The sequence below is a fragment of the Varanus komodoensis genome, unplaced genomic scaffold, assembly GCF_004798865.1.
Source record: "Varanus komodoensis strain SLA01 unplaced genomic scaffold, ASM479886v1 scaffold28, whole genome shotgun sequence".
Lineage (NCBI taxonomy): Eukaryota > Metazoa > Chordata > Lepidosauria > Squamata > Varanidae > Varanus > Varanus komodoensis.
In genome coordinates, this window is record NW_025335727.1 from 8030639 (window position 1) to 8054712 (window position 24074).

Below are 24074 nucleotides of genomic sequence, written 5' to 3' on the forward strand. Positions count from 1 at the left end.
CACCGTGGTCTCAATCTGCACCTAGCCCAGTACACTGCCATTTGCATGGAGGAAGGGAAATTCCCACTGGAGTGAACTGGAGTTCCCTCTTGCCTCTCTCCGGATGTGAACAGTTCGATTAGGAAAAGCCTTAAAGCCTGCCATGGAAGTTGAAGTTGAATAGAAAGGTGGAAGTGCCTTCCACTCGTGAAGGACAGCTGCAGAGCTCCAAATTCAAGGAGGCCTATCCGAGGATGCCATGGTCTGGGCCCCCTGAGATCTAGAAGTAATCCTCATGGTGCTGCCTTCTGCAGGTGTCCTTGAGCTCTGGGGTAAGGTGACACAGGTGGCCATCTACATTCCAAAGAGCCAGATAGCAAATATGTGATGTGGCCTTGAGTGAAGAGTGTATATGGACAATATGTGGGGGGGGGGGGCAAGAACACTGGACCATACTGTAAATCTGCTTGAAGCATGTGCAGCAGCATCTAGGCACTAGGTGAATATTCCCATTTTTGTAGACTAACTGTTGACTCTTCAGCAGATTTTAAATGTTCAGTTAAATGTTAAGCCTACCATGTTAAGTCTGCCAAGACTGATTTGGTTCAAATCAGTTCCTTGTAAGCTGTCCAGAAACTTTTTAGTAATGGGCTTTTAGCATAGAAAATAAATAAATAGAAAGAGAGAGGAGTGCTTATCTTGTGGGTGTTCCACTTAGAACTTCTCCATCCGCCATGGTTTTCCAGTTGATTTTACTTGAGGGACATAACTGGAGAAAGTATTTCAACATGGGCTTGGTCCAGCCAAAGCTAAGCATCTTAGCATGCTAGAAATTTCTATTAACTGGTGGCATCAATGTTCCAATAATAAATACAGGTGCTAGTTCATTCCCTGGCATCCCCAGTTCAATAGCAACCTGAAGATGAGGAAAGACCTTTGTCAGCCATCCTGGAGAACCACTGCCACCCAAAGTAAATAACAATACTAAATTTTGTTTGGGGCAGCTTCCCAATGTTCCTATAACCTGTGAATGCCTCCTTTCCAGACTTTCCTAGCAATTAATCTATATGAGGTTGTGCACAGGCTGAAATTCAGCTTTTAGACTCTTGAAGCAACTGAGGTGCTAGAGACTAACCGAAAATAATCCTAGCAATTGCTCAAAATGCTCAGTCTGCCTGTGTATGTGTGTGGAAAGTTCTGATGTAAATGCTCCTACGTAGGGTCCAAGGGAGTTCAGTTGCTAAGGGATTAAATAGAATATCCTAATTTGCAGCCAGTGCCAAAATAATATGCATGGCCAAGAGGAGGTGGGGGTTGCATCAGAGGTCCAGTGGCGGCATCCAATTTATTCCCCTTCCATCAGCAGATCTGGGCTTTGATGGGCTCTTTCTCTCTCTCTCTCTCTCTAGAGAAGAGGTATAACAGCAGGGAGGTTAATTGACTGAGCCGATTCCTGTATTGCTTGTGTAGCTTGTTCTTAAAAAGACGCATGGAAATGTGTTATCTGATAAATAATGCATCAGGCCTTCCAATGCAACGTAATAGGAGGCTATCAAAGACACAAATGTCAGCCTTCACACAGGAACCAAAGCAGCGCGACTGTGCGACTGCCTCTGAAGGCAAAGCAGAAACCTCCTCAAGCAAAACCTCCATGATTCTTTCTGCCTCTTGCCTGCTGGCAGTTCCGCTCCCACTTCAAGGGCCAATCAGCTCTCTCCTGGCCCCGAAAAAGCACCATTTAACCTTCATATGCTGCTGGCTCCTGTTACAGCATGATCACCACAACACCTTGTGGCTTATGGCAGGGCAGTGTGTGGATTGTTTAACCTCCGAACAAGCCCTGCTGCCTGAGTTCAGATGATATACTAAACTATGGCATGCCCTCCATGAATGGGATGAATAGACACATGCTGCAACCCACCATGGTTTAAACCTGGGGCGGAGGGGGAGTTGCAGTGATTATGTGACTCTTGGTTGAAAGAGGACAGCTCTGCTTAAGTTTGGGTGTGACTAGGCCTGGGCCTGAATCTATTTCCCAAATCCCTTGGAGTGTACATTGGTATCAATGGAAAAGGTCCCTCTCTGCAGCTTGATTGCTATTTATGGTACAATTTTCAAGGGTAATGGGAGCTGGAAGGGGAATGGTTAATCACCCCCCCCCCCCCCCCGGAACATTCTGCAACACCTCTTTCTCCTGTAAGTTTAAGGAAATACTTTTTCCCTATCAGTTTGGGAAGATCTGGGGCAAGATACAAATTAAAGCATATGTATTTTTATAGAACATTTATTGCCTATTTGTGTAACTTTGTATGGTTTTGATTCTGTATGCTGCTTTTATCCTTAAAGGCAGCCTAATCATACATATAAATAAAACCTAAAAATAAAAATCAAATAATTTATTTTGAGACGTTTCGGATGAAAAATTAATCGGCTGGCTTTGCTTTCTGTGAAATGTAAATAAATGCCAGTGATTATTCATGAATACATAGGTATAAATTAGTTCATGTAGATCTTAGGCAGATTTGGGTTTGACGGGCCTTGACTATGAATCTTTTGACTGCTTAACAGCATTTGTAGCAGTGAGCCAGAGCAAGTGCCTTCACTCACATCAGTCTGCCCCTTTACTAAATCAACAAATCGCCCCCCCCCCCGCCCCCGTCCCTTCACTTGCACAGGTACATCTGTGGCAACCAGAGGCAAAGTCTTTGTTGCAGCAATCTGTCTTTGGACTGCTCTTCCTACCTGCAGCGTGGGAGCATAGAGGTGTTTAGGTGCCTATTGAAAACTTACCTGAATCCCCAGACACTTGCTGATTGAAACACCTGGTTTGCAGAATTTTCTTTCTTATTAGTTTTATCCTTGCATTTTATTTTAATTGTTCTGACTAACTTCCTCTGGATCCAACCCAGTGTTTGTGTGAAGACCTAACTAGCAGCAAACAAACAATACCTGGACTTGTGGACAGTGTGTGTACAGACTTGTGTGCCAGAAATGGTATCTTTGCAGTTTCTTAATAATTATGTCATGCACACTGATTGCCATGACTGTGTAAGGTGAGATGGCTAAGAAAATATATCAGCAGCCATATTAGCCATAACACTAGCTATTTTTGGTCCCACAGAAAATTAGCAGGAGCTGAAAAATGCCTGGTTATCAAAACCAAATCAGGAATCAATTGAAATGCATTTGTAAAGATATGTAGGTACAAGCTGGACATAAGCAGGCGCAATTTCTGAGCAACAGTCAAATGTAGCTACAGAAGTCATGATTTTATTAATTTATCTAACCCATTGACAGACCACCTGATGATATCTAAAAAGACACCTGGAAGCAGTTTACAATGTCAAAAATTAATATAAAAATAAAAAATGCAGTTAAAACATTTTTAACTGAGAAAGTACAAAGTGTCTCCGTTAAAAATATCTAAAACAAAAAACAAACACACACCCACAATTAAAACACTAAAGATGGTCCATGTATTTAGTAATGCTACTCTGAAATCCAATGTTTATGAACTGAGGATTCAGTCCTATTGGGAAGCCCGTAAGCCCCCAAACTCAGAGGCTTTGAGGCAGCCGGTGCAGAGAAGGACGAGTGCTGATCTCCACCTCTTCATCTAGCCACCCCGCATGTCTTTCAGAGGGGCTTTTTCACCTATCTAGCTGGAGTGCGTTGGGGGGTGGGGGGGAGAAGGAGGCTGCAGTGACCTTAGGATACCTTACCTCCCCAGTTTCCTTCCTGTCCCCATAAACACCCCCTTGCCTCCTCTCCAGGGTTGCTCTCCACACCTCAAGGAGCTGCCGGTTCAGTTCTTTCTCTAAGTGGAAGTGGGGTCAGAAAGCTCCAACTCAAAGCTCGCAAGTAGAAACTCTGCCTCCAACCTCAGATCTGGGAATCTGGACAATCCTACAGTCAAAGTGCCTCATTTAGGCAGGAGTGGGGGTGCAACCCACTTTTCAAGCAAAAATCCCCCTTTCCCACTGCCGTGTCAAGTTTCCTGTGCAGTGGTCTCTTGGGAAGCCTGTAGGGACCGACTTGGCCCCCCAACCCCCAAATTTTGCCTGCCTCTGCTCTAATGTAGAACTGTTACAGACAGAGGTGCACATTCTTGTCAGAAATGCAACATCACTACCTGCTCCAAAACTGGACCATAATGTACCTCTGCACACATGGGGAGTCACTCCTCTTCACATGCCAGTAAGACGCGCTAGTCAAAGGCCACATGGCCCATTTCAAGCATTGCCAGTGCTGGTCAAGTGCTCTTGAGTACTTTGGCCCTGCAGAACTACAAGAATGAGACCAGGGGTCACCGTACCCCAGCAAAGTGGAACAGATCTTTGGTGGGCTGTATGATCTCATTGGACATGTCCAGCCCCTTACCCAGCTTCCCTTTCTTCAGGCTGAAAAGAGGCAGGGAGAAAGCATGGAGCTCTCTGCCCCAGCACAAAGGGGCTTGGCTGGTGAAGTCCCCAGCTCCACCAGCTTCTTGCTATTCCTAAGAAGGGCATCAATGGGCTCAGATGGTGCTCAGAGTTGCAGCTGTGCTCCCAGCACTGTCCAAGATGAAAAGGTCACAGAAGTGACTGACAGATGTGGAAGAACCCCGCTTTGCATGCCACGTGGTAGATCCTGGGTACATGGGTGTGCCCTAAGACATTTCCCTCTTTTCGCAGCATAGCACAACACGGAAAGATAGCACACTAGGCATGGGGAAGGTTTCTGCCTTTCCACACGTGTGCAAGTGCACGCATGCTGGAATGAATGCTCATGAGTGGGGAGTGCACGGAGGGCAGTGAAGGTGACTGTGCATGGGCAAGCAAGCTGTGGGGTGCATGCCATGAGTGCCATGGTCCCACCCACTTTGCACTGGGGTCCCACCCACTGCTGGCATGCAGCCCGCAGAGCCAATGCAGCCCTTGGGCCGAAAAAGATCCCTCACCTCCACTGTATGCACAAACCAGGGGAAAAGGTTTGCACTGAACAAGATAGGCCTCGCTTATGGCCAAGTATGCAGAGCATTGCACTATCCTAGGCATGCCTAAAGGGGAGGAAGTCCCACTGAAAGCAGGAGGACTTACAGCTCAGTATATACGAACCCTCTCATGGGAATACCTTGGCAAAGAGTTGCAGCACATAAATTGCAGAAGGTCCCAGACCGCGCCAACCTCTGCAGTTAAAAAAAGGCAGCAGGTAATAAGGGAAACATCTGCCTGAGATCCTTGAATGCTGCTCCCAGTCAAGGCAGACAACCTTGGACCGCTCTGTGTAATTTAAGCCTGCTTCTTATGCATAAGGCAGTACTACACATCTCATTTCTGCTTCCTTTGTTTCTCGGCCCTTTATGAATCACCTCTTGGTTCCACCATACCGAGCTTGTTGTGCACACTGGGTCAGGCTCCCACCTTTCCTTAGGGCCCTGTGCTTCTGTTACTAGGCCTAACATGCAGAAACCAAGGTGGCCTTTTTTCCTCCACACCTAAACCCTGTGTCAGGTTTCACCTGCAAAACAGCTTTGCCTTAAGCCGTTGTTATACAAAAGCAGCTTTTAAACAAAAGAATGCAGAACACTGCAGATTATTTTGGTTTGCTCAACAAGCAAATTCGAGGCAATTGTGCAGACATGTCCACACACTCCTTCACTGCTGCCCTCACTATGATGTCCTTTGCTGTGTGTAGCAGACATACAAACATGGGAAATGCACTTAAAGATGGCTTCTCCTTGGTACTGGCTGGGGAAATTTCTTGAGGAGAAATTCTCTCACTACTAGCACTGCTTGCTGCCGCTGTTTTTTCTGTTGCTTCTCTCAGTGACTTAGTGATCATTACTAATGGCCATAATAAGACATTGATTCAATCCTGGGACTTGCAAAAGGCAGACCTGTTAGCTAATGCAGGGAACAGCATTGCCAGGAGAAGGGAAGGGAGGAGAGGGGATCAAAGATTCTTTGCTCTATGAAACTTTCCAGTTTTATGGGATGGTGCTTGGAAGACAATATCCTGAGGCAAACCCATCCGACCAAATTAACTTGCATTGCAGTCCTAGATTTGGTGGGTTCAGTACAGACTTTCAGGTATGGCTTACAGGACCAACGCCCAATCTTAAACTTGGCGGGACCTATTTTAAGACAAATATGTATAGACTTGCTGCCCAAATTACTTTAAAATGCAAATATGTAAAGGTCATGAACAGATGGGGGCAATATTAACATTCTAGCCCACTTTCAGGGAGACGGGGAGAGAGAAAAATAAGTCTGCCAACCCATTCAATAACTTTGGCTTGATTAATCATTTGCCTTTTGCCCAGTGGGTTGATTAATTAGAAGCTTATATTGAAATAAACTTGCAAATTACAAAGGCATTTATGAAGGTGCATTTCTGGTTATGGAAAATGCAAAAAAATTAATAGAGCAAAGGGGCTAATCATTGTTAGAAGAGTATAGTATCTGGATGTTTCAGAACTTCAGACTGCAATCAAATAGGAGCAACAGATATGGACTTAATTCAGAGCCTCCACTCATGGTGTGAAATGCAACCTTGCCAGTTAAAATGGTCTCTGTTAGGCTTCGCATGCAGAATGTCCCAGATGCCCTTGACATCAATCAGTTTAAGGATGGAAAAGCAGGTGATGGGACAGACCTTGCATGAGTTCCTGCTGAGCTGCTTTCAGTAGCCTCAGAGCGGGAAATTTTTTTATTTGCCAAGGGCCACATTCCCTAATGGGGCAAGCATGCCAGTGATGGATGGAAACAGATCCAGAAGCAGACAAGGGCCATTTGCCCGCTTCTGGATCAAAGCTCAGGGAACCAAGATTCAAAGTGGATGCCAGGAAGTACTTCCCGATGGGTAGGACCCCTAGGATATGGAATGGGCTTCCACAGAAGTAGCTGAAGCCCCTTTGGTGAGGGTGTTGAAGGATAGGCTGGACATGCTTATGGTTGGCATGTCATGAGTGGAGCTGGCTGGAGTCGTGGGTCAGACTAGATGTCCCAGGAGACCCCTTCTGACTTGCTCTGTTTCTATGTTTTTCTTTCTGACACTCTCCCCTTGCTTTCCCTCTTCTTCAACACCCTTCAGTAACTATTAGTGGGGAATCATTGAGATGGTGGCCAGTGACAAGCAGGGTCCCCCAGGATTCTGTCCTGGGGCCAATCCTGTTTAATCTTTTCATAAATGACACGGAAGAAGGGGTGAGCAGTCTGCTGATCAAATTCGCAGGTGACACTAAAACTGGAGCAGTGGCCACAACTGAGGAGCAGGTACTCCAGATCCAAACGGATCTGGACAGACTATGGAAGTGGGTAGGAGACAACAGGATGGCGTTCAATGTGGGTAAGTGCAAGGTCTTGCACTTGGGGCATAGGAATAGGTGTCATAAGTACAGGTTAGGTGACAAGTGGCTGGGGAGCAGCACTTGTGAAAGGGACCTCGGGGTACTGGTTGACTCCAGGCTAAACATGAGTCAGCAGTGTGATGCGGTGGTCAAGAGGGCGAACGCCACCCTTGGTTGCATAGCCAGAAGTGTGGCTTCTAGATCAAGAGAGGTATTACTACCACTCTACACGACTCTAGTGCACCCGCAACTGGAGTATTGTGTTCAGTTTTGGGCCCCTCATTACAGAAAGGATATAGCCAGGTTGGAGTCAGTGCAGCGCAAGGCCACAAGGTTGGTGGCTGGTTTGCAGGGGATGGGGTATGAGGTGAGACTGAGGGAACTGGGTCTCTTCAGCCTGGAGAAGAGGAGACTCAGAGGGGATATGTTGGCGACATACAGGTATGTGAGGGGATGTCACATGGAGATGGGTAGAGACCTGTTCTCCCCTGCAGAGGAAGGCAGGATGCGCTCCAACGGAGCAAAGCTCAGGGAGCCAAGGTTCCATTTGGATGCCAGGAAGCACTTCCTGACAGTCAGGACCCTGAGGGTGTGGAATGGGCTTCCACGAGAGGTCGTTGAGGCCCCATCAGTGCGGGTGTTCAAGGATAGGCTGGACGTGCACATGGTGGGCATGTTGTGAGCGGAGCCGGCTGGTGCCGGAGGTCAGACTAGATGGCCCAGGAGGCCCCTTCTGACTCCCTCTGTTTCTATGTTTCTCTGTTTCTCTGTTCCTGGAACAGGGCAGAGATGTGAACTAAGGGATTCCCTTCACTCTTTCTGTCTATTCCTTGCCTATTGGGTGGGGATCCTTCTGCATCAAAGAAATCTGAACTGATCTGTGGCAGATGGGCTTTCCTCCACAACTGTTCTGTCACCCTGACTGTTTTGTTCCTCCCTCCAGGCTTCCTTTTGCTGGTTGGGAATTCATAGGAGTTGCAGTCCAAACACATCCAGAAGGCACCAGGTTGGGGAATGTAGGGCTGATGAACGTTTTTCAGATTGAATACCATTCCAGTAAAAGTGATTAATTCATCAGTAAATCCCACTCAATTCAATGTGATTTATGCTCACTAAGTGTGCACCACACTGCTGCAGTCCTATGCGTATTTTTATGGGAGTAAGATCCATTGACCTGGCTGGGGCTTTCTTCCAAGGATCATGCTGTAAGCACAGCTTGCATTTATTTTATAAATACAGTTAAAAAGATATAAACAGTATGCACCTTGTTGTCAAAGGTCAGTAGAAGCCTTAAATCTTTCTGGGTTGCAGCCACCCATTCATGTCTGGATTTGAAACAGGGTGTATACACTGGAATGTGGGAGTGAATAGTCCAGAGAGACCCTGAGCATGTGCAGAAGGTATGACTTTTATAAACAGAAAGAAGCTTGAGCTTCTGCAGACCACTGACAAGGCAATGAGTTCAACAAATGGGGATCTTTGTGTAAATAGGCAACGCCTTGGTAAAGGTTCCAAGCAAGAGTAAACTCAGGAGCATCTTTTTCCCTCACGTTCCTGATAAAGCAAAAGCAATCGCATTGTTTTCAACGCTGTGTGTTGGGTAAAACCCAGAATTCCTCTCTGCCTCAGCTCAGCTGCAGTTAGACAGAGGGTTGGAATTTTAGCAATGCATTTGAAACGGCTGCTTTTGGGGTGGCTGCTTTGCATTCAAACGGTCAACATCTGCAGGGAAAATTATAAAATAATATGGGGGGGGGGCAGTTGGAGCTAAGGCGTGGTCGACTTATTCAAATAGGGAAAAGCCAGTTTGCAACAGTTCGCGCTTGGATATATTCGGGGACAAACTGCACGGCTGGGATTGTGAAAGGATCCCTGTGTGTTTAGGTCTCCCCGCCCCGCTCCGCGCCAACCTCCCGCCTTAATTTGGCATTCATAGATTTGATTCGCCCCCGCCCGGATTAGAGTTAGGACCGAAAATAAGAAGGCGAATCGCCTGATACTAATGCAAACTATCTTGCGCGAACAACAGCTGGATCCAAGGCGATTTATTCGAATGTAATTTTTACTGATTGCGATAGAACCTAGGAATTGCAGCCGAAACCTTACTCAAAGCCAGCACCACTGAATTCAGTTAAGACTCAATTCTAGTAAATCTACTGCGATCCAAATGCGGGTTCACTCCTAGTGGTCTCCATGGAATTAACGTCCGAGGAAAAACAGCTGCCATGCAATTCTATGCATGTTTAGGCAAAACAAGTTCTAGGAGTCGCGGCATTCACCAACCAGCACAGGATTGGTGCTGTGCGCGCCGGTACCCGGGGGATGCCTCCGATGCCATCCCGCGCCCACGCAACCCTTTCGCTCAGCTTTCCCACGCCCTACAACGTTACGAGGGTCTAGTGAATCCACCTGTTGAATTCCCAATCCGGATGCGCTAGATATTTTGCTGTGCAATCCTATCCATGTGTACTCAGAAGACCCGTTGAGTGTCACAGGGCTTAGTACCAAGCAAGTGCCTCAAACGGCAGTCTCTGTGATATATTTATCATATATTTAGCCGTTACGTCCAGTTGTTGCAAGGAGCGATGCGTGGGGACGGGGACGGGGGCGTCCGGCTGCGTGTGCTGCGTTGTTAGGACAGAAGCGGGTCGCTTGCAACGATGCAGCTGGGCGCACCGTGCGGGAGACGGGCAGTCAGCGCGGCGGCGCAGAGGCGCTTTGCGCGGCGTTCCTCGCTGCGCCACCTCCGCTCGCGTCTCCTGCAGCGCCCGCGCCCCTCCCCAGCCGCTGCACCCTCGCCGTAAGGGCAAGGCGCGTCCCCCGCGCTCCCCGACGCGGCGGCTCGGCGAAGAGCGCGGCGACGGCCTCTCCCCCGGGAGGCGCAGGCACCGCCCCTTCGGCGCGCTTTCCCCTCCCAGGAAGCCGCCGCGCTCGGCAGTTCGGCGTGGCTCTCGCCGCTCCGTCCCCGGGTGCAGGAGTTGAGCGGCGCCTCGCGAGGAGAGCGCAAGTGGGCGCCGCGGCCGTCGCCACCAGGCGGAGGAGGAGGAGGAGGAGAAGGCGCCGCCGCCGCCAGCAGCACCGGCATGCCCTGCTCCAGCGCGCTCGGTCGCCGGCAGGCTCGCCACCTTTAACCCTTCCGCCGCTGCCTCTGACACCTTCGCAGGCGCGCCGCCGCTGCCGGTCCAGAGGGAGCTGGACTCCCGCGCGCGGAGGACCCGCCGCGCATTGCTCGCGCCCCTCGGAGGGGGTGGTCACTGTCCTGGCCCCTCTTCCCTTTTCTGTGCCCGTTGCGTGGTGTCCTGCCGGCGAGGAGCCGCGAGCGTTGAAGGGAGGAGCAGAGGAGGAGGAGAAAGGGGCTTGCTCTCCCCTCCCTCGACACCAGCGCCTGAGCCGAGGAGTGCAACAGAGGCAAGGTGGAGGAGCGCTTTTCCTTCCCGCCCCAAGCGAAGGACGGACGGCTTCGTACGGTTGTGCAGCGGAGGCAGCCTTGTGCTTTTTAGCTCGGTCCGTCTCCATCGTCTGCTAAGCCCCCTTAAACATGGCGAGTGATTCTCCAGCACGGAGCCTGGACGAGATCGATCTATCAGCCTTGAGGGTAAGGAGGTGGGAATCGTTGGAGAGGAAAAGCCCACCCGATCAACCTTCTCTGCCTCCCTTTCGCTCCCCCCCCCGCCCCTCCTTTTATCGTACGAGCATCACGTAACTTTGCGAATGGGTAGCTGTTGGTAATAGCGGTAATCTGTGGACCGTGGCAATAAATGGGGTTATCGATAGTCATTTTCTTTTTCTTCCGGAACACGTACGGATGTAGCTGCTTCTCTGCTTGGTGAAGATGGGGGCTTTGGAGGAGGAGGCATCGGTCCTCCGTGAGAATAAAAACGGGAAGGGAGGGTACAAGAGGGATAAACTGCTGGGAAGAAGCATCAGTCTCTAGCTCGCCCCTTGTTATCTGTTTTAATGGTACATTTCCTCCTTCGATCCCGACGGCAGGACAGTGTGTGCATCATTCGGAAGGCTGACTTAAATCAAGGAGTTTGGGGAACGGCACCCTTTGCAAATGCTGAAGGCTGTTAATTTAACCCACGCAAAGCAAGTGTCTCTATCTTTTCTCCTTCCGCTTTAGAATCTACAGTTGCATGACTGTATTTGGGTAGGAACACATGCGAAGGTTTCCAGGGAGGGTTTTCCCTCTTTCCTGCTGGTCAGCTGTAAGATTCTCTGTGGAATTGCTTTGCTTTCCATCACCTTTGGCTACGCGCACAGCCCCACTTGCCTGACCCATATGTCTGAAGCTTTGATATTTCTAACAAAGCAAACAGCCCCCTTTCTAGGGAAAAAAAACTGTTATGGGGTGAAAAATGTGGGATTTTACATGTGGCTGTTAATGAATGTGATGGGGATTTTTCGCAGCTCCCTTGCATACCCGTATCAGTGCACTTGTAGTAGCAGCGTGTTCAGTTAGTAAAAGGGTTTGGCAGCAGCTCCTTTACTGTGGACATTTACTGTTATAGTGTCCATTTTGATGGAATGAAATGGAATTGCATGGATCTTTTAATGCTTCCTTCCTTTGAAGAGAGACGATGCACCTCTAGCCCTGTAACATACATTGCATTATAGGACAGGGAGGCTTGATTAAATCAGTGTTTTGACAGAGACCTTGGTTTACATAGATTCTTTGCATCTCTTTCTAATATTTACCCATGGGCAGAATCCTTCACCTGTTGGAGGGGGCTGCCAGCAGGAAGGGCTGGCTTCTTGGCGCCTCCTGCAAATGAAACAGTGCCATATTGCCCATCTTTGTCATGCTTGCACTAAATCTTGAATTTCACAGACGTTGAAACATCTTTCCTGCCTCTTCCCCCACAATCCTGCCAGCAGGTGAGACCAATCTTGTGTGGACTAGTCAAGAGTAGACTTGAGGATTTTGGGATCTGCTTCATTTTGTTGATTAGAATTGCAAGATCCACCAACTGGCAGTGGTGTGGTGGTAGATTTCAAGGCAAGGGTGTTCATCAGCACTGCAATCCATCATAGCCATGATCCAGCACGAGTCCTGATCAGCCTGCAAGATCAGTGCAGGCAGCTGCACTGATCCGTATCAACAAGCCAGTTCTAGTAATTTTCATCTGCTAGGAACAGATGAAGCAACACCAAGCCACCCCAAAATAGTTCACAGGGAAGACTCTGTGTTCCTGCTGGGAAATGTTCTCAGCTACTGTCTGGATTCAGGATGAACACGGATAGGCAGTTCTGAGTGGGGAACAGATAAAGTGCACATTCTGGCTAATAAAAAGTATTGGTGCGGCTTTCTTGCGTGTCTTGGCTCCATTGCACCAGTGCCAACTGGAGCCAGGCTCAGACGGCAAACAGTTGGCATGCAAAAATTCTTAGTCCAGAGCTGCTTTTGGGTACCACAGCTGAACAGAGCTCATAAAACTGCTCCTGGTTCCCAGGCTTTATGGTTGCATAATTTAGGATGGGGGTTTGTGGGGCTGGAATCACCTGGCTATTCTTATGGTTAAAGAATGAGCAGTCAATGATCCTTGCCCATCTACTGTGGACTGCCCAAAGAGCTACCTGTAGGTCCAGGTCTCCTATTTGCATGCTCCTGTTTTATTCCTGCTGACATTTCCTGAGAGAGAAGTCTTTCCCAGCCCTACTTGGAGATGGTAGGGATCGAACCTTGGACCTTCTCCATGCAAAACTTAGACATACTCTCTCTGAATAGATGTCTTGGTCATACTTCGCTTCCCTTTAAAAAAATACAAAGATCTGAACACTTAGTTTGCACAATCGTGTCTGTGTGATGGCAGAGGGTTTCCATTCTCTGGATTGCTGGCCTTTTTCTGATGAATGCCTTCCTTAAGTCCTTGAGTGTTTGCTTTCACTGGTGAGGTCCTGTGGAAGGTGGAGGGGCTTGCTGTAGTTTCAGTCTTGGAAATAGGGGTGACTTTTTCGTGTGTGGGAGGAGCGCCTTTCCTCATTCTCTCCACATCTGGGATTAGAGGGAGGGCTTATGGGTCAAAGTGTGCAATTGCCGGGAAGACTTGAGCTTCTGCAAATCTCTCTCTCTTCCTCTCTCTCTCTCTCATTAAGCAAATGTGCCAGGCTTTAAATCACTGTGACCTGACTTTGTGTATCTTTGTTTATGCTGTATGTGGTGCTTGCTGTTAGCCAAGTGCAGGATGTGGGAACCTGGGTACCCCCAAGATCATGTGGAACTACAAATCCCATCATCCCTGATACTGGCTGTGCTAGGTGGGCTGGTTAGGTGGTGGAGTTCAGCAACATCTGGGGGGGGGGCACTGTCTCCCTCCTTGTGAAATTTAGAATAGAAAGTGCTAGCAGGGTTGTTTCTGCAAGCTGGTGTCTGTTTTATTGCATCATGGGTGTTTATTTTTTATTGGCTGAAATTTTAGAGTAAAAATTGGTGTTGAGAGACTGAGAGGAGGAAGGGAAAAATGGATCTGTGTGAGTCACTTTCCTTTCTCCATGTTGGGCTTCTGGCTCAGGCATAGGATTAGAGTGGAATGCCCAAACTCTAAGAGATTTCTTGCCTCCCGAGCAGGTCTTGTATCACTCTTCATTTCAAGATACCAAAATGAAATAAATGAACAAAGTTTTTTGTGGCCTTCCACTTTTGGAAGGCTGTGAATAATTATCTGTTTGACACCTGTTTTGTTTCTTTTTTACTTAAAACAGCAACAATGAAATACCCTCTCTTTTACCATTTTAAAACAAACATCATTAAGCAGCAGAATCTTTGCTGGTATTCTTTTACCACCACCAAAGACATTTTTATTTATAACACTGCATTTTTAAAGTTCAGTCATTCCCTTTTCTTGGTGATACTCACAGCATCACCTGGAACACATCATTTAAACCCATTTTACAGATAGGAAGATGGAAAGCTGTCTTGTGCCAAGGCAGGCAGTATGTTACATGCATGCTGGAAGTGATAGGCCTTTTTCCTATCCAAACATGCATAGCCCAGTATTGCCTATTCTGAGTGACAGCAACTTTTCAGGGTCTCAAGAAGAGGTCTTAAGAATTCATGCATGCAATTCATGTGCTCTTCTCATGGGTTGTGAAGCCTTCCTAAGATGAAGGTTTGCAGATGATAAAGAAGCTTTTTCAAAGCCAGCCATCAATGTGCAGTAGAGCTAACATTTGAATTTAACTAATTCTCAATGGAAAAAAAATCAGGATCTCTTCTCAATCCTTAAATACTTTTAATTGGGAATGCTAAGGATTGAACCTGCAATTTTGTTTATTTGAAGCATTTCTAAGCAGACTCTTCCAATGCTTAACATTGTGTCCAACATAATTTAAAAACAGTTACCTAAGTAATGGTAAATAATTCCAAACTGTAACAAAATGGAACTGTGAACCACTGTAAACATACTCACCAATGAACTAGCCAGAATCTTAAGCATTGGTTAAGCATTCATTCCACCATTGAACCTGTTTCTTCTTCAGTGTGCAAGACTTGAGCCTGCGGACCCATTCTAAGTAAAAATGCTAAGCTGAACCCACAGAGCCATATTGACCTTGGAGGATGCCAGAGGTACCGGTTGATGGTGCTGTAAAAAAATTATTTTAACATTATTTACATATGGGCCTCTAATCTGTTAAGAGTGTATAGATCAGCTCAACTAAACTCAGTTAGCACTTAGAATAATTGTTGAAGGTGTTGTATGTGTATGGTGAGGCAATCCAATCATTTTGCAGAGACTTGCAATTAGAAATCAATACTGAATTTGCTGTCGGAGCAGAAAAGCATGCGGCCAGGAGGAATTGTGTAAGTCATACTGAGTTTTGGTTATTAGGAAATCAAAGCAGGTTCATATGGGTGTACATCAGGTGTAAGAAACAGCAAAGCAAAGCATGTCTTCAGACATATTTGGAGGAAAATGCAAATCTGATCCAAGTCCTGCAGAGAATATGGCTCTTGCTTAAAATCTGGACAGGAAATGCTGGAAGGAATTTCAGGGTAAGATGCTTCCATCAGGTTCGAGATCTTAAAGCTTGGTTGAACAATTCCTCAGTCATACAGGGGAAGCATGCAGTCTGAGTCTGTGCCTGCTTACTCAAAAGTAAGACAGATTCCTGAGTAAATGTGGGTAGGACTGCAGTCTTGAATTGGCTTGAAGGCATAGTGATGAGATCTATTAAGTAAAAAGTTTAACATTTATTATATTTGACTCAGGAGAAAGTACACTGAAATGGTAAAGTGTATGTGTGTGTGGAGAGAGAGGGAGAGAATGGACAAGTTCATAGGGAAAGAGATGCCCTGTAGTGAGTCAGACCATATAGCTCAGTTTTGCCTACACTGGCTGGCAGCAGTTCTCCAAGGTTTCAAACAGGATCCTTTCCAGCTCTGTTTGATCCTGTGTTCTATCCCTGGCATGGCATCTCTTTTTGTATAAATCCATGTGCTTTACCACTGCTTTGGTTTCAAATTCAGGCTGTTATGTCTTCAGTCCAAAGGTTCTCGAGACTGGGATGGACTTCTGCTAGCCAGAGCCAGTGACATGGCCCAGGAATTTTGCCTTCTCATAAATGAAATGACATGCCGTGTTCTGCCTGATCACTCCTGTTGGAAGTGGTAGTAGCTCAACACATCATAGAAGTGGCTGTGGTTTATTTGTAGTGCTGTGTGAACCAGGAACTCTGGCTTTTTACTTCCCGGACAAACCAGAGGCATAAGCCAAGAACAAACCATTCTGACTTGTCTTGGGAGAGCAAGCCGAAGTTCATGATCTGAGAGTTGAGCTTTCCTTTGCCTTGGACTTCATTTGCCTTTATGAAACTGGACATAATCTGCTCAGAATCTTCAGTGCCTTGTGAAATTTTTGGCCTTGGCATTGGTTCCAGGCAACTTCTGCAAAAACTGTAAGTTGCTGTGGGTTTGTCATATAGAGGAACTGGATGGCATCCAAGAGCATAACTATGTATTCCCATAGCCCTGCATCTATAAAAACAGTAAATTTTTCAAAAGCCATTTGTTTATGTTATAGCTAATCCTTTTCAATTAAGATAAGGCGCTTGTATGCTAAACAGAATGCAGCTTTTGCACTGCTGCCAGAACTCCATCAGCGTTCCATCAGTGCCTTTGAATGGCAAACGCATTTAAGATAGAAAAGATGTAGGATACACAAAGGGACCCTGCACATAATCTGTTCTTGCAGCGTTTACCCTGGGGTAGATGTCTTTCCTTTCCACACTGTGCTAAAGAGAAGCTAAGGTACATATATGAAGTGGAGCCCCCTGACTGGCTTTCAGGTCAGATCAGCTACCTTCAGGCTGTGCTTAGAGGTGCTAATTTAAAGGCAAATGTGGCCTTTAAATTACATCTCAAAACTAAAATCAAGGCCTTGTGTGTGTGCACTCAGGTGCCCAGCGAGGCCTTGACCATAATCAGGTTGCCGCCTGCAGTGCCACCGGGACTACTGCTCTGCTTTATGCAGAAGTTCCCTTGCGTTGGTTGAAAGCCGTCTTGAAGAAGGTGGGTTACTGGCTTTCACATTAGGTTGTGTTAAAAACTGATCTTTTCACTGTGGCTGCTACTTTGAGCAGCTTCTTGTTGTTCTTGTGTGGAAAAAACAACATAAAGCAGGATCCCTGTATCTGCTGTTTCAGTTACTGTAGTTTCACTTAACCAGAGTTGACCATTGGTCCTCCACATTCACGAGGGTGGGGTGCGGGACCCCCACAAAAGCAGAACAACTGGGACTATCTCTAGGGAACTATGCACTCTCTTTCGGGACCCCACACTCTTTGTCTCTGTACCAGCTGGCCTCGTTTACATGTTTTGTGTTTCAGTGGATGCAAAGACTCTATAGATACTAGCAGTTTTTCCTGGGAGATATTTGTGGTTTTCTCCTAGAGCTATGCATGGGTTTTACTCTTTTGTGGGGTTCCTGCACCCCTAATCCCACAAATGTAGTGTTTGCTACTATCTATGGTTTCAGGCATCCACTGGGGGGCTTGTAACCTATCCCCACAGATATGGGGGTCCTGCTGTACAAATAGCAATAAAAAATAAACGTTATGTGTATGCAAATCCACAGTCTGCTTAAGTTAATCTACTTTGGTTCATGCCTAATGTAGAAGCATAGAAACAGGGTGAGTTAGAAGGGGTCTCCTGGGCCATCTAGTCTGACCACCAGCTCCAGCCAGCTCCACTTATGACATGCCTACCTCTGTTTTCCTGGGTGATTGAGATGTGGGCCTAGGATTGTTGGCTGACTTCTCCAACCTGGTGTCTGCTAGAGGCGTTATACTACAATTTCTAACTTTCCCAGCTAGGAGGGTTAGTAGCAATGCTGGGTGAAGGTGTTGGTTATTGTAGTCCAGCTCAGCTAGAGGCCGTTGTGTTGGGGAAGGCAGCCCAAGCCCCAGTTGGGCTGAGGAATCGGCCATCCTCAAGGTGGTAACTTCCGTCATCTACATCTTCCAGAATCAGCGCCTCCCTGTCCTTTTGCTGTCTCCCGCTCCAAAGCTGTCTGCTGCTGAGTGGACCTAAGTAATGCCCTCAGCCCAGTCTCAGCCCAATCTTGTAGGTTGTGGGCGCACTTCTGGAAGTCCTACTTTTTCTGTGGTTTGCTTGAGTTTTGTATCCAAGCGACTTTGGTTGAAAATGGCAGCTACGTCTCTAGTCCCATTTCCTCTTTTTTGAAGTACAGCATAACTTTGAATCCATTTTCCAAATCAGCTGGCTGCTAATGGGCAGGAAACACTCACGACTTGACAGCACAACACAGGCTGCATTTCTGTCATCTCGCGTTCAAAAATGTTGGGTTGCAAAAAGTCCTTCACCGAAGTTCCTAGAAATGTCAGGATCTCTCCACTGGGCGAGGTACATCAATGGGCTGATTCAGTATAAGGTCGAGCTATACTTTTGTCCATGGAAAGGAGAGACGTGTAGCTGCCATTGTTAGCATCATCCCTCCCCTTTTTGGCTTGGAGAACTACTATCCTCCAAGCAAGAGAGTGAGAGCTACTATTCCATGGCCTTCCCCAGCTCAGTATCCTGTAAATGTTTTGGACCTCCAGCCACCATCAGCAATTAATCAGAGTGCTGGGAGATGTTATCCAGAACATCTGCAGGGGAACAGGTCAAGGAAGCCTGTATATTGCTTTGCAGCCTTCAAGAGGGGCAATCCTTGCAAAGCTTCTGATGGTGGTATTTGTTATCAGTAGCCTTTGCAATTGCCTTGAGATTGTCCCCCTCCTCGCCAAGTTATATGATCATGGAGAAGATATGTATGTGTGAAGGGTTTCCTTAAAGCTTCTGCTGTATCATTTCATACTACAGATGATGTGAAGTGCTTTCCTGTTTAATTGTGGAGAGTCAGAAGAGTGGATTGTCTCTTTGGCACTTGGTCCAAACTTCAAAGAAAATTCCAGAATGCCTCCTCTGTTTTTCCTCTGGATTTGGAGGACTACTGAGGACCAGGGATGAAAACTTCTGATCTGAATGTGCCCCTGGGGAATTTTTTTTGAAGTATAAAATGTAGGGTCAACCCTGAGTAGAACAGAGAAACTAAGCAAGAATTTGAGCCAAAGTGCTCAGTAGTAAACATCTTAGTAATATATGGAAGTATATTTTGTACTTAAATAATGTCTAATTATTACTTTGTTTAAAGGGATAAGAAAACTGTTGGGTTGGGGAAAAGGCATTTAACAGCAAGAACAAAATCATAATCTTCTGTGTCTTGGCTCTATTTAATTACAAATGTTCTGAAAGCCAATTGCCATTAGAAAGCGCTTTTTTCTGATTTCCCTTCCTCTAGTCCAGAATTGGAATGTTAAGTTCCTTCATTAATCCACACTTTACCATACATGCTTGTTTTGCCAAGCCTCTAGGTCTATATTACTAATAGCAATAGTTGCTATGTAAATTTTGAAAAACCAAACAATAAATACATGAGATGACTACTGGTGTATCACCTGGAAGAATTAAGACTCTGTATTGGCTCCATGAGTATTCTGTTTGTTCTTCTGCCTACAACTTCAGTGGTGGAAAAATGAGTCAATTATCAATATTTTTAGAATTATTCATGTGATGTAGTGGAGCGTTTGTGAAAGACCAAAGCCTTTCATACAGTACTACTGCTGCAATGCACAGTGGCCTTTTTGACTGTGCCTGTGCCTCTGTGCACCGTCAGAAAGCAAAGTAGAAACTTGCTGTTACAGCTCAGCCATCTTGGAGAGCTACTAGGGCAGGAATGGGCAGAAGGCTGATCTGGCTCTCCTGATAATTTCTCTGTACCGTGAGATGCAGGAGATGCTGGTTCTCGCCCCCACTTGGCCATGGAGCTGACGGTCACTGACTTTCAGACTAACCTACTTCACAGGGCTGTTGTTGCTCCCGTCAGATGAACATTTAGGGAAGAGAGCCTCTGTCCATCTTTCTAGTCTGGGAGATTTCCATAATGGTTTCTGGATTGAGATGCCTTCATTGTTTGTCACCTGCTTGGCCCTGTCATGAACCACACTGAGGTGCTTGCCTTCGGGGGCAGATGGGGAAGAAGATTAGAATGACCACTCCTGATGTTACTTTCATTAGCTGACCAAAAACATACACTGCCACCCAAACTCCTGCTGTTGAGTGCTCCATATCCATGCCAACAAACTAGCAGGTTGTCCAGTGTTGCATCTCCCTTTTCAAAATGCTCTTGCTAACCCTGGTTGTTAGGCTAGGTTGCAAATGCCACTGGTGGATCATTTTCCCTTCTGCAAGATTTCAAACAGTAGAGAAATGTCTGGTTCATACAACAGGAGAAGTCATGGGGGTTTCTTGTACAAGATGGTCTGTCATGTTGTCTAGACTCTGTCATGGGAATTCAGCTTGGCATGTTTTGGATTGAAAAGCCACGATAAGAAACAATAGTCTATGGTTCACCATGGTTTCTCTGATTGGTAGAATCTGGCATCCTGGTTTCCATGGTGCTACCACAGACCTCCGTGGAAAGAGCAGCAGCTGCTGCAGGAGGTGTGCCAGCCATCTAATGTGGGATTGAATTTCAGGCATTCTGGTTGATGGGATACATGCCAATAGCAGGAGGACTGAGTGAGGAAAATGGAATCCATGCTAGCGTAGAAACCACTTCATTGTCTGTCAGGTAGATCCAGGCAAAAAACTGTACCATGGAAACCATGCAGGGTTGTTTGTCCTGACGTATGAACCCAACCCTTGTGAGCAAGCAGCAGCTGTTGTCTGGCCAGGTACTCCGCTGCTGCCAGCATCCATCAAGGCTGGCCAGCAACTAGAGTAACATGCCCACAAGGAGGCTGGGCCATATGGAGAAATACTTTTTAATAGGACTAATGCCATTCAGCCAAGTCTGAAGAGATGTTGCTAGTCTTGCATAACTTACTGAATTCTTGTGATGTTTTGACATAGGCCTGATAAAATCTCATGGTTTCCATGAAGCCATGTGAGAACTGGGTTGCCTTGTTTGTGGTGCTGGCAGTGTTGAGCGAGTGTGGCTGGCTTCTGGAGGTTTGGCAGGCGGCAACAAGTATTAACCCAAACAAGTGGCATGGGCATTACCCTGTCCTGTGCAGCTGCTGTTTCATTGTCGCATTGCGTTATCCTTACACCCAATATAGTATGGCAAAGTAGGATCTAGAATCAGGTGATCAGATAATAACTTTTGGAGGCAAAGCTAACACTTTGGTTGGTAGGTCCATTGCATAGCGATCTGGGCTAGATGGACGATGTTCTGATTCAGTGAGGCACTCCTATTCTTAAGCAAGATGGTATTGCTGGGACATCCAAATTCAGATGATTTCTTAAATGTCATGAAATCTTAAGGATCACCTCTTGATTTCTATAGATAACACATTGGTGTGCCATGTGGAGTGCTAGCAATAGCAAAAAATGGGGGCGCTATGGATGTCCGGAGCTGGCTCATCTAGGGAAGCTTTTGTCAAAAGACTGTAAATTACATGTCGTCATCAGTATTCCTTATCTTTGAACTTGTTCAGGCATGGCTTCTAATTCATTTCCTGAGCACAGGTCAAAGTGCTGGTCATTATCTGTTATATCCTGTGTAGAAGCCTTTCCCAATCTGGGCTTTAGCTCCCCTCAGCCTCAGAGAGCATGGTCAATTGTCAGGACTGCTACGAGTGGCAGGCCAAACATCTGGAGCCCATCAGACTGGGGAATGCCACTATAGCGTTTGGGCTCAGGTTATCCATAAGACAGCCTACTGCCCCATCAACCTGTTGAGATCAGGTGGGGAGGGATAAACCACTCTGTTTGCTGGCCCATGCCAGTTTTTCAGGTTTAGAGTCAGAGGGTGCTACCATTTTGTTTCCATATTCATGATTTTTCTTTTTTTTTCAAAAAAAAAATGTTCATTGACTTTTCTGTGCAATTTCTCCCTAATACATGCATTTTGAAATGCATGTTACAGCTGAGAACTGAATTGCAATATATGAATATTGCAATTCATGACATGAACACTCTAAAGGATTGAATTTCAAACTGCGTATTAGTGCAGCAAGTGTGAGTTTGTTTAAAAATGTGGACCGGACATGATTCTTCTTATCTTTAACCAGAGTTCATTTGGTACTGATATAGGACAGACTCTTTTCCATAGAATCCCTTCTCCCTGCAAGTCCCTTTAGCCTCCTCATTGCAGACCTTCGTCCATCCTGTCAAGATTGTGCTACTTTATCACCTTTTGAGTTGGTTTGATTCTTGACTTCACATTTTGTTGCGGTGGCTGCTGTTTTTGTAAACTGAACTGTAAGTATTATGTATCATCTCCCCCCCCCCCCCCGCTGCCCTTTGGAGCAGTAAGGTGGCACATATGTGAGTGTGTGTGTGTTTATTTTTGTCACACTAGCAACTTTAGAAAACAGTGAGATTGAAGTAAAACCCTCCTTCGAAACAAAGCTTCACCTTTCTTTCTGTTCCCCAGTGCTGTGTTTCCATCAAAGGTAAATCTTTTGCTAATTAATAATAATTAGTGTCAGTAAACACTAGAAAAATTGGTCCCAAGGACCTCTCACCCTGCTCAGCTTATCTCCCCAAGGTTGTGCATTTGTCTGTTCACAGCATGTAATGGCCAGATGGGATTCCAGGAGCGAGCGAGTTGTTGGAGTGCTATTTGGTGGTGTTGAGTGCAACCTCCCACTTGTTTCTCTTTGTGCAGCTTCATTTCCGAATAAGTTTACCTGCTTATAAATCTAAATGCAGTACGGAACACTTTGCTTTGCTGACTGACAAGTCACTAATGGAGAAAAGCAAATTTCCCATGCTGGGTGCATTGAATCCAGTGCAGCTTTCTCTAGTAATAATGGTCGGAATTCACAGTCATAAAGTCGGAACTAATATTTTGTGAGCTTTTATGGGTGCCAGTAGTGCTGTGAAAAAAGAACAGTTGGCAAGAACAAAAATGAAGGCATGCAGGTGGAAACTGGTTCTTTGGTCCCAGACTATAAAAACCTTTATGGCTTCTTTTCCCTGCCACTCCCTACAGAACTTACTTTTATCATGTGATGAAATTTTGGTGTAAGTTACTCATAGGATTGTCAGCTTTTTTTATTGGTCTCTCGTGTGCTTTTTAGTAGCATCTGCATCTGCAGATATTGGGGCATTAGGAGAATACATATTTAAAGGATCCCTGTTTAAACCTTCCAATGGATGTCCTGCACTGTATCTCACCAGCACCAGAATTGTGGTTATTAGGGATGTGGGGCCTTTTTGGTAATGGCACCTAAACTGTAGAACTTGCTACTTTCAGTTTGTGTCCTGTTTTTGTTAGCAGCTTGAGCACATTAAGAATATTGTTTAATCGTACATACTTCATCTCCAATTATCAAATTTCAGCAGTGTGCATGTGTTTGTGTTGTGTTGTTTTAAGCTGGGGTGTTGAAACAAGGCCAAATTCCATTTTGGAGAAGCTCCCAGCAATGAGCAGACTCAAAAGAGAAAGGGTGGGACTAAAAGTACCAGCACATCTTAGCTTAAAGCTCTTACTACCAGTAACAGATCTTAGGAAAGGCATTTCAACCTTTCAAAATACACAAAAGTTGGGGGAAACAGCACAAAAGATGGGAAACAACCAAATGATCAATGGCTCATAGGGAGGTGGTGGAACCAAGGGAAGGGAGTGCTGCCTTCAAATTGGGACCTCAGGGGGTGGATTTGGCCCCTGGGCCTCAGGTTCTGCATCCCTGTTGTAAACAAATACTGAGGTTGATGGTTTTCAAACCATATCAGTAACTCACAATGAAAATAATCCTCAAAGAAGACTTTTGCACATTTGATGGAAGCTTTGTCCTTGGTAAATTAAGTAGTGACCACAAAGTTGAAACCCGGGGACTCCTCGAAAATTCAGTTTTGATGGACTCCCTGAACCTGTAGGAGGTGGAGCATGCCAGCTGAAGGCTCCCTAATGGGAAGGACTTGGACATTCTGTGGGAAGTTAAGAGTGGCAACAGCAGTGAGTTCCATACAAGGCTTGTGACCTTGGCTTACAGGTTGAATGGACTGCACATTGGGTGGCCAGCGGATGACTCCCTCAGGCCCTTATGGCTGGGTAGAGATTTGAACCTGGGTCTTTTTGGTTGAAGGCCATTACCATTGCTCTGTGTCCATTCATTTCCCGTGTCTAATTCTGTCTCAAAAGCATCTGAAGCTTCCATATTGAAAGACATTCATAGTTTCTAGCACACATAAAGCCAGCTTGAGTACTCTGTTCAGAGTTTATTTTCCGCAACTTCATAATTACTTGTCTCCTCT

General features: G+C 46.1%; 1 protein-coding gene across 5 annotated transcripts in view; it reads left to right on the forward strand.

Annotated features, from left to right (window-relative positions):
* The first annotated feature begins 10361 nt into the window (after positions 1–10361).
* TNIK (TRAF2 and NCK interacting kinase) overlaps positions 10362–24074 on the forward strand; it is a 303045-nt gene continuing 289332 nt past the window's right edge. For 2 of the 5 annotated variants that reach the window (XM_044434575.1, XM_044434576.1), the window contains exon 1: positions 10363–10904. In XM_044434575.1, the coding sequence (XP_044290510.1) occupies positions 10848–10904 (57 nt within the window). In that variant the 5' untranslated portion in view covers positions 10363–10847. Of the gene's footprint in view, positions 10905–24074 lie in introns of all 5 variants that reach the window. The other 3 variants (XM_044434578.1, XM_044434577.1, XR_006415147.1) reach the window with 2 other exon arrangements.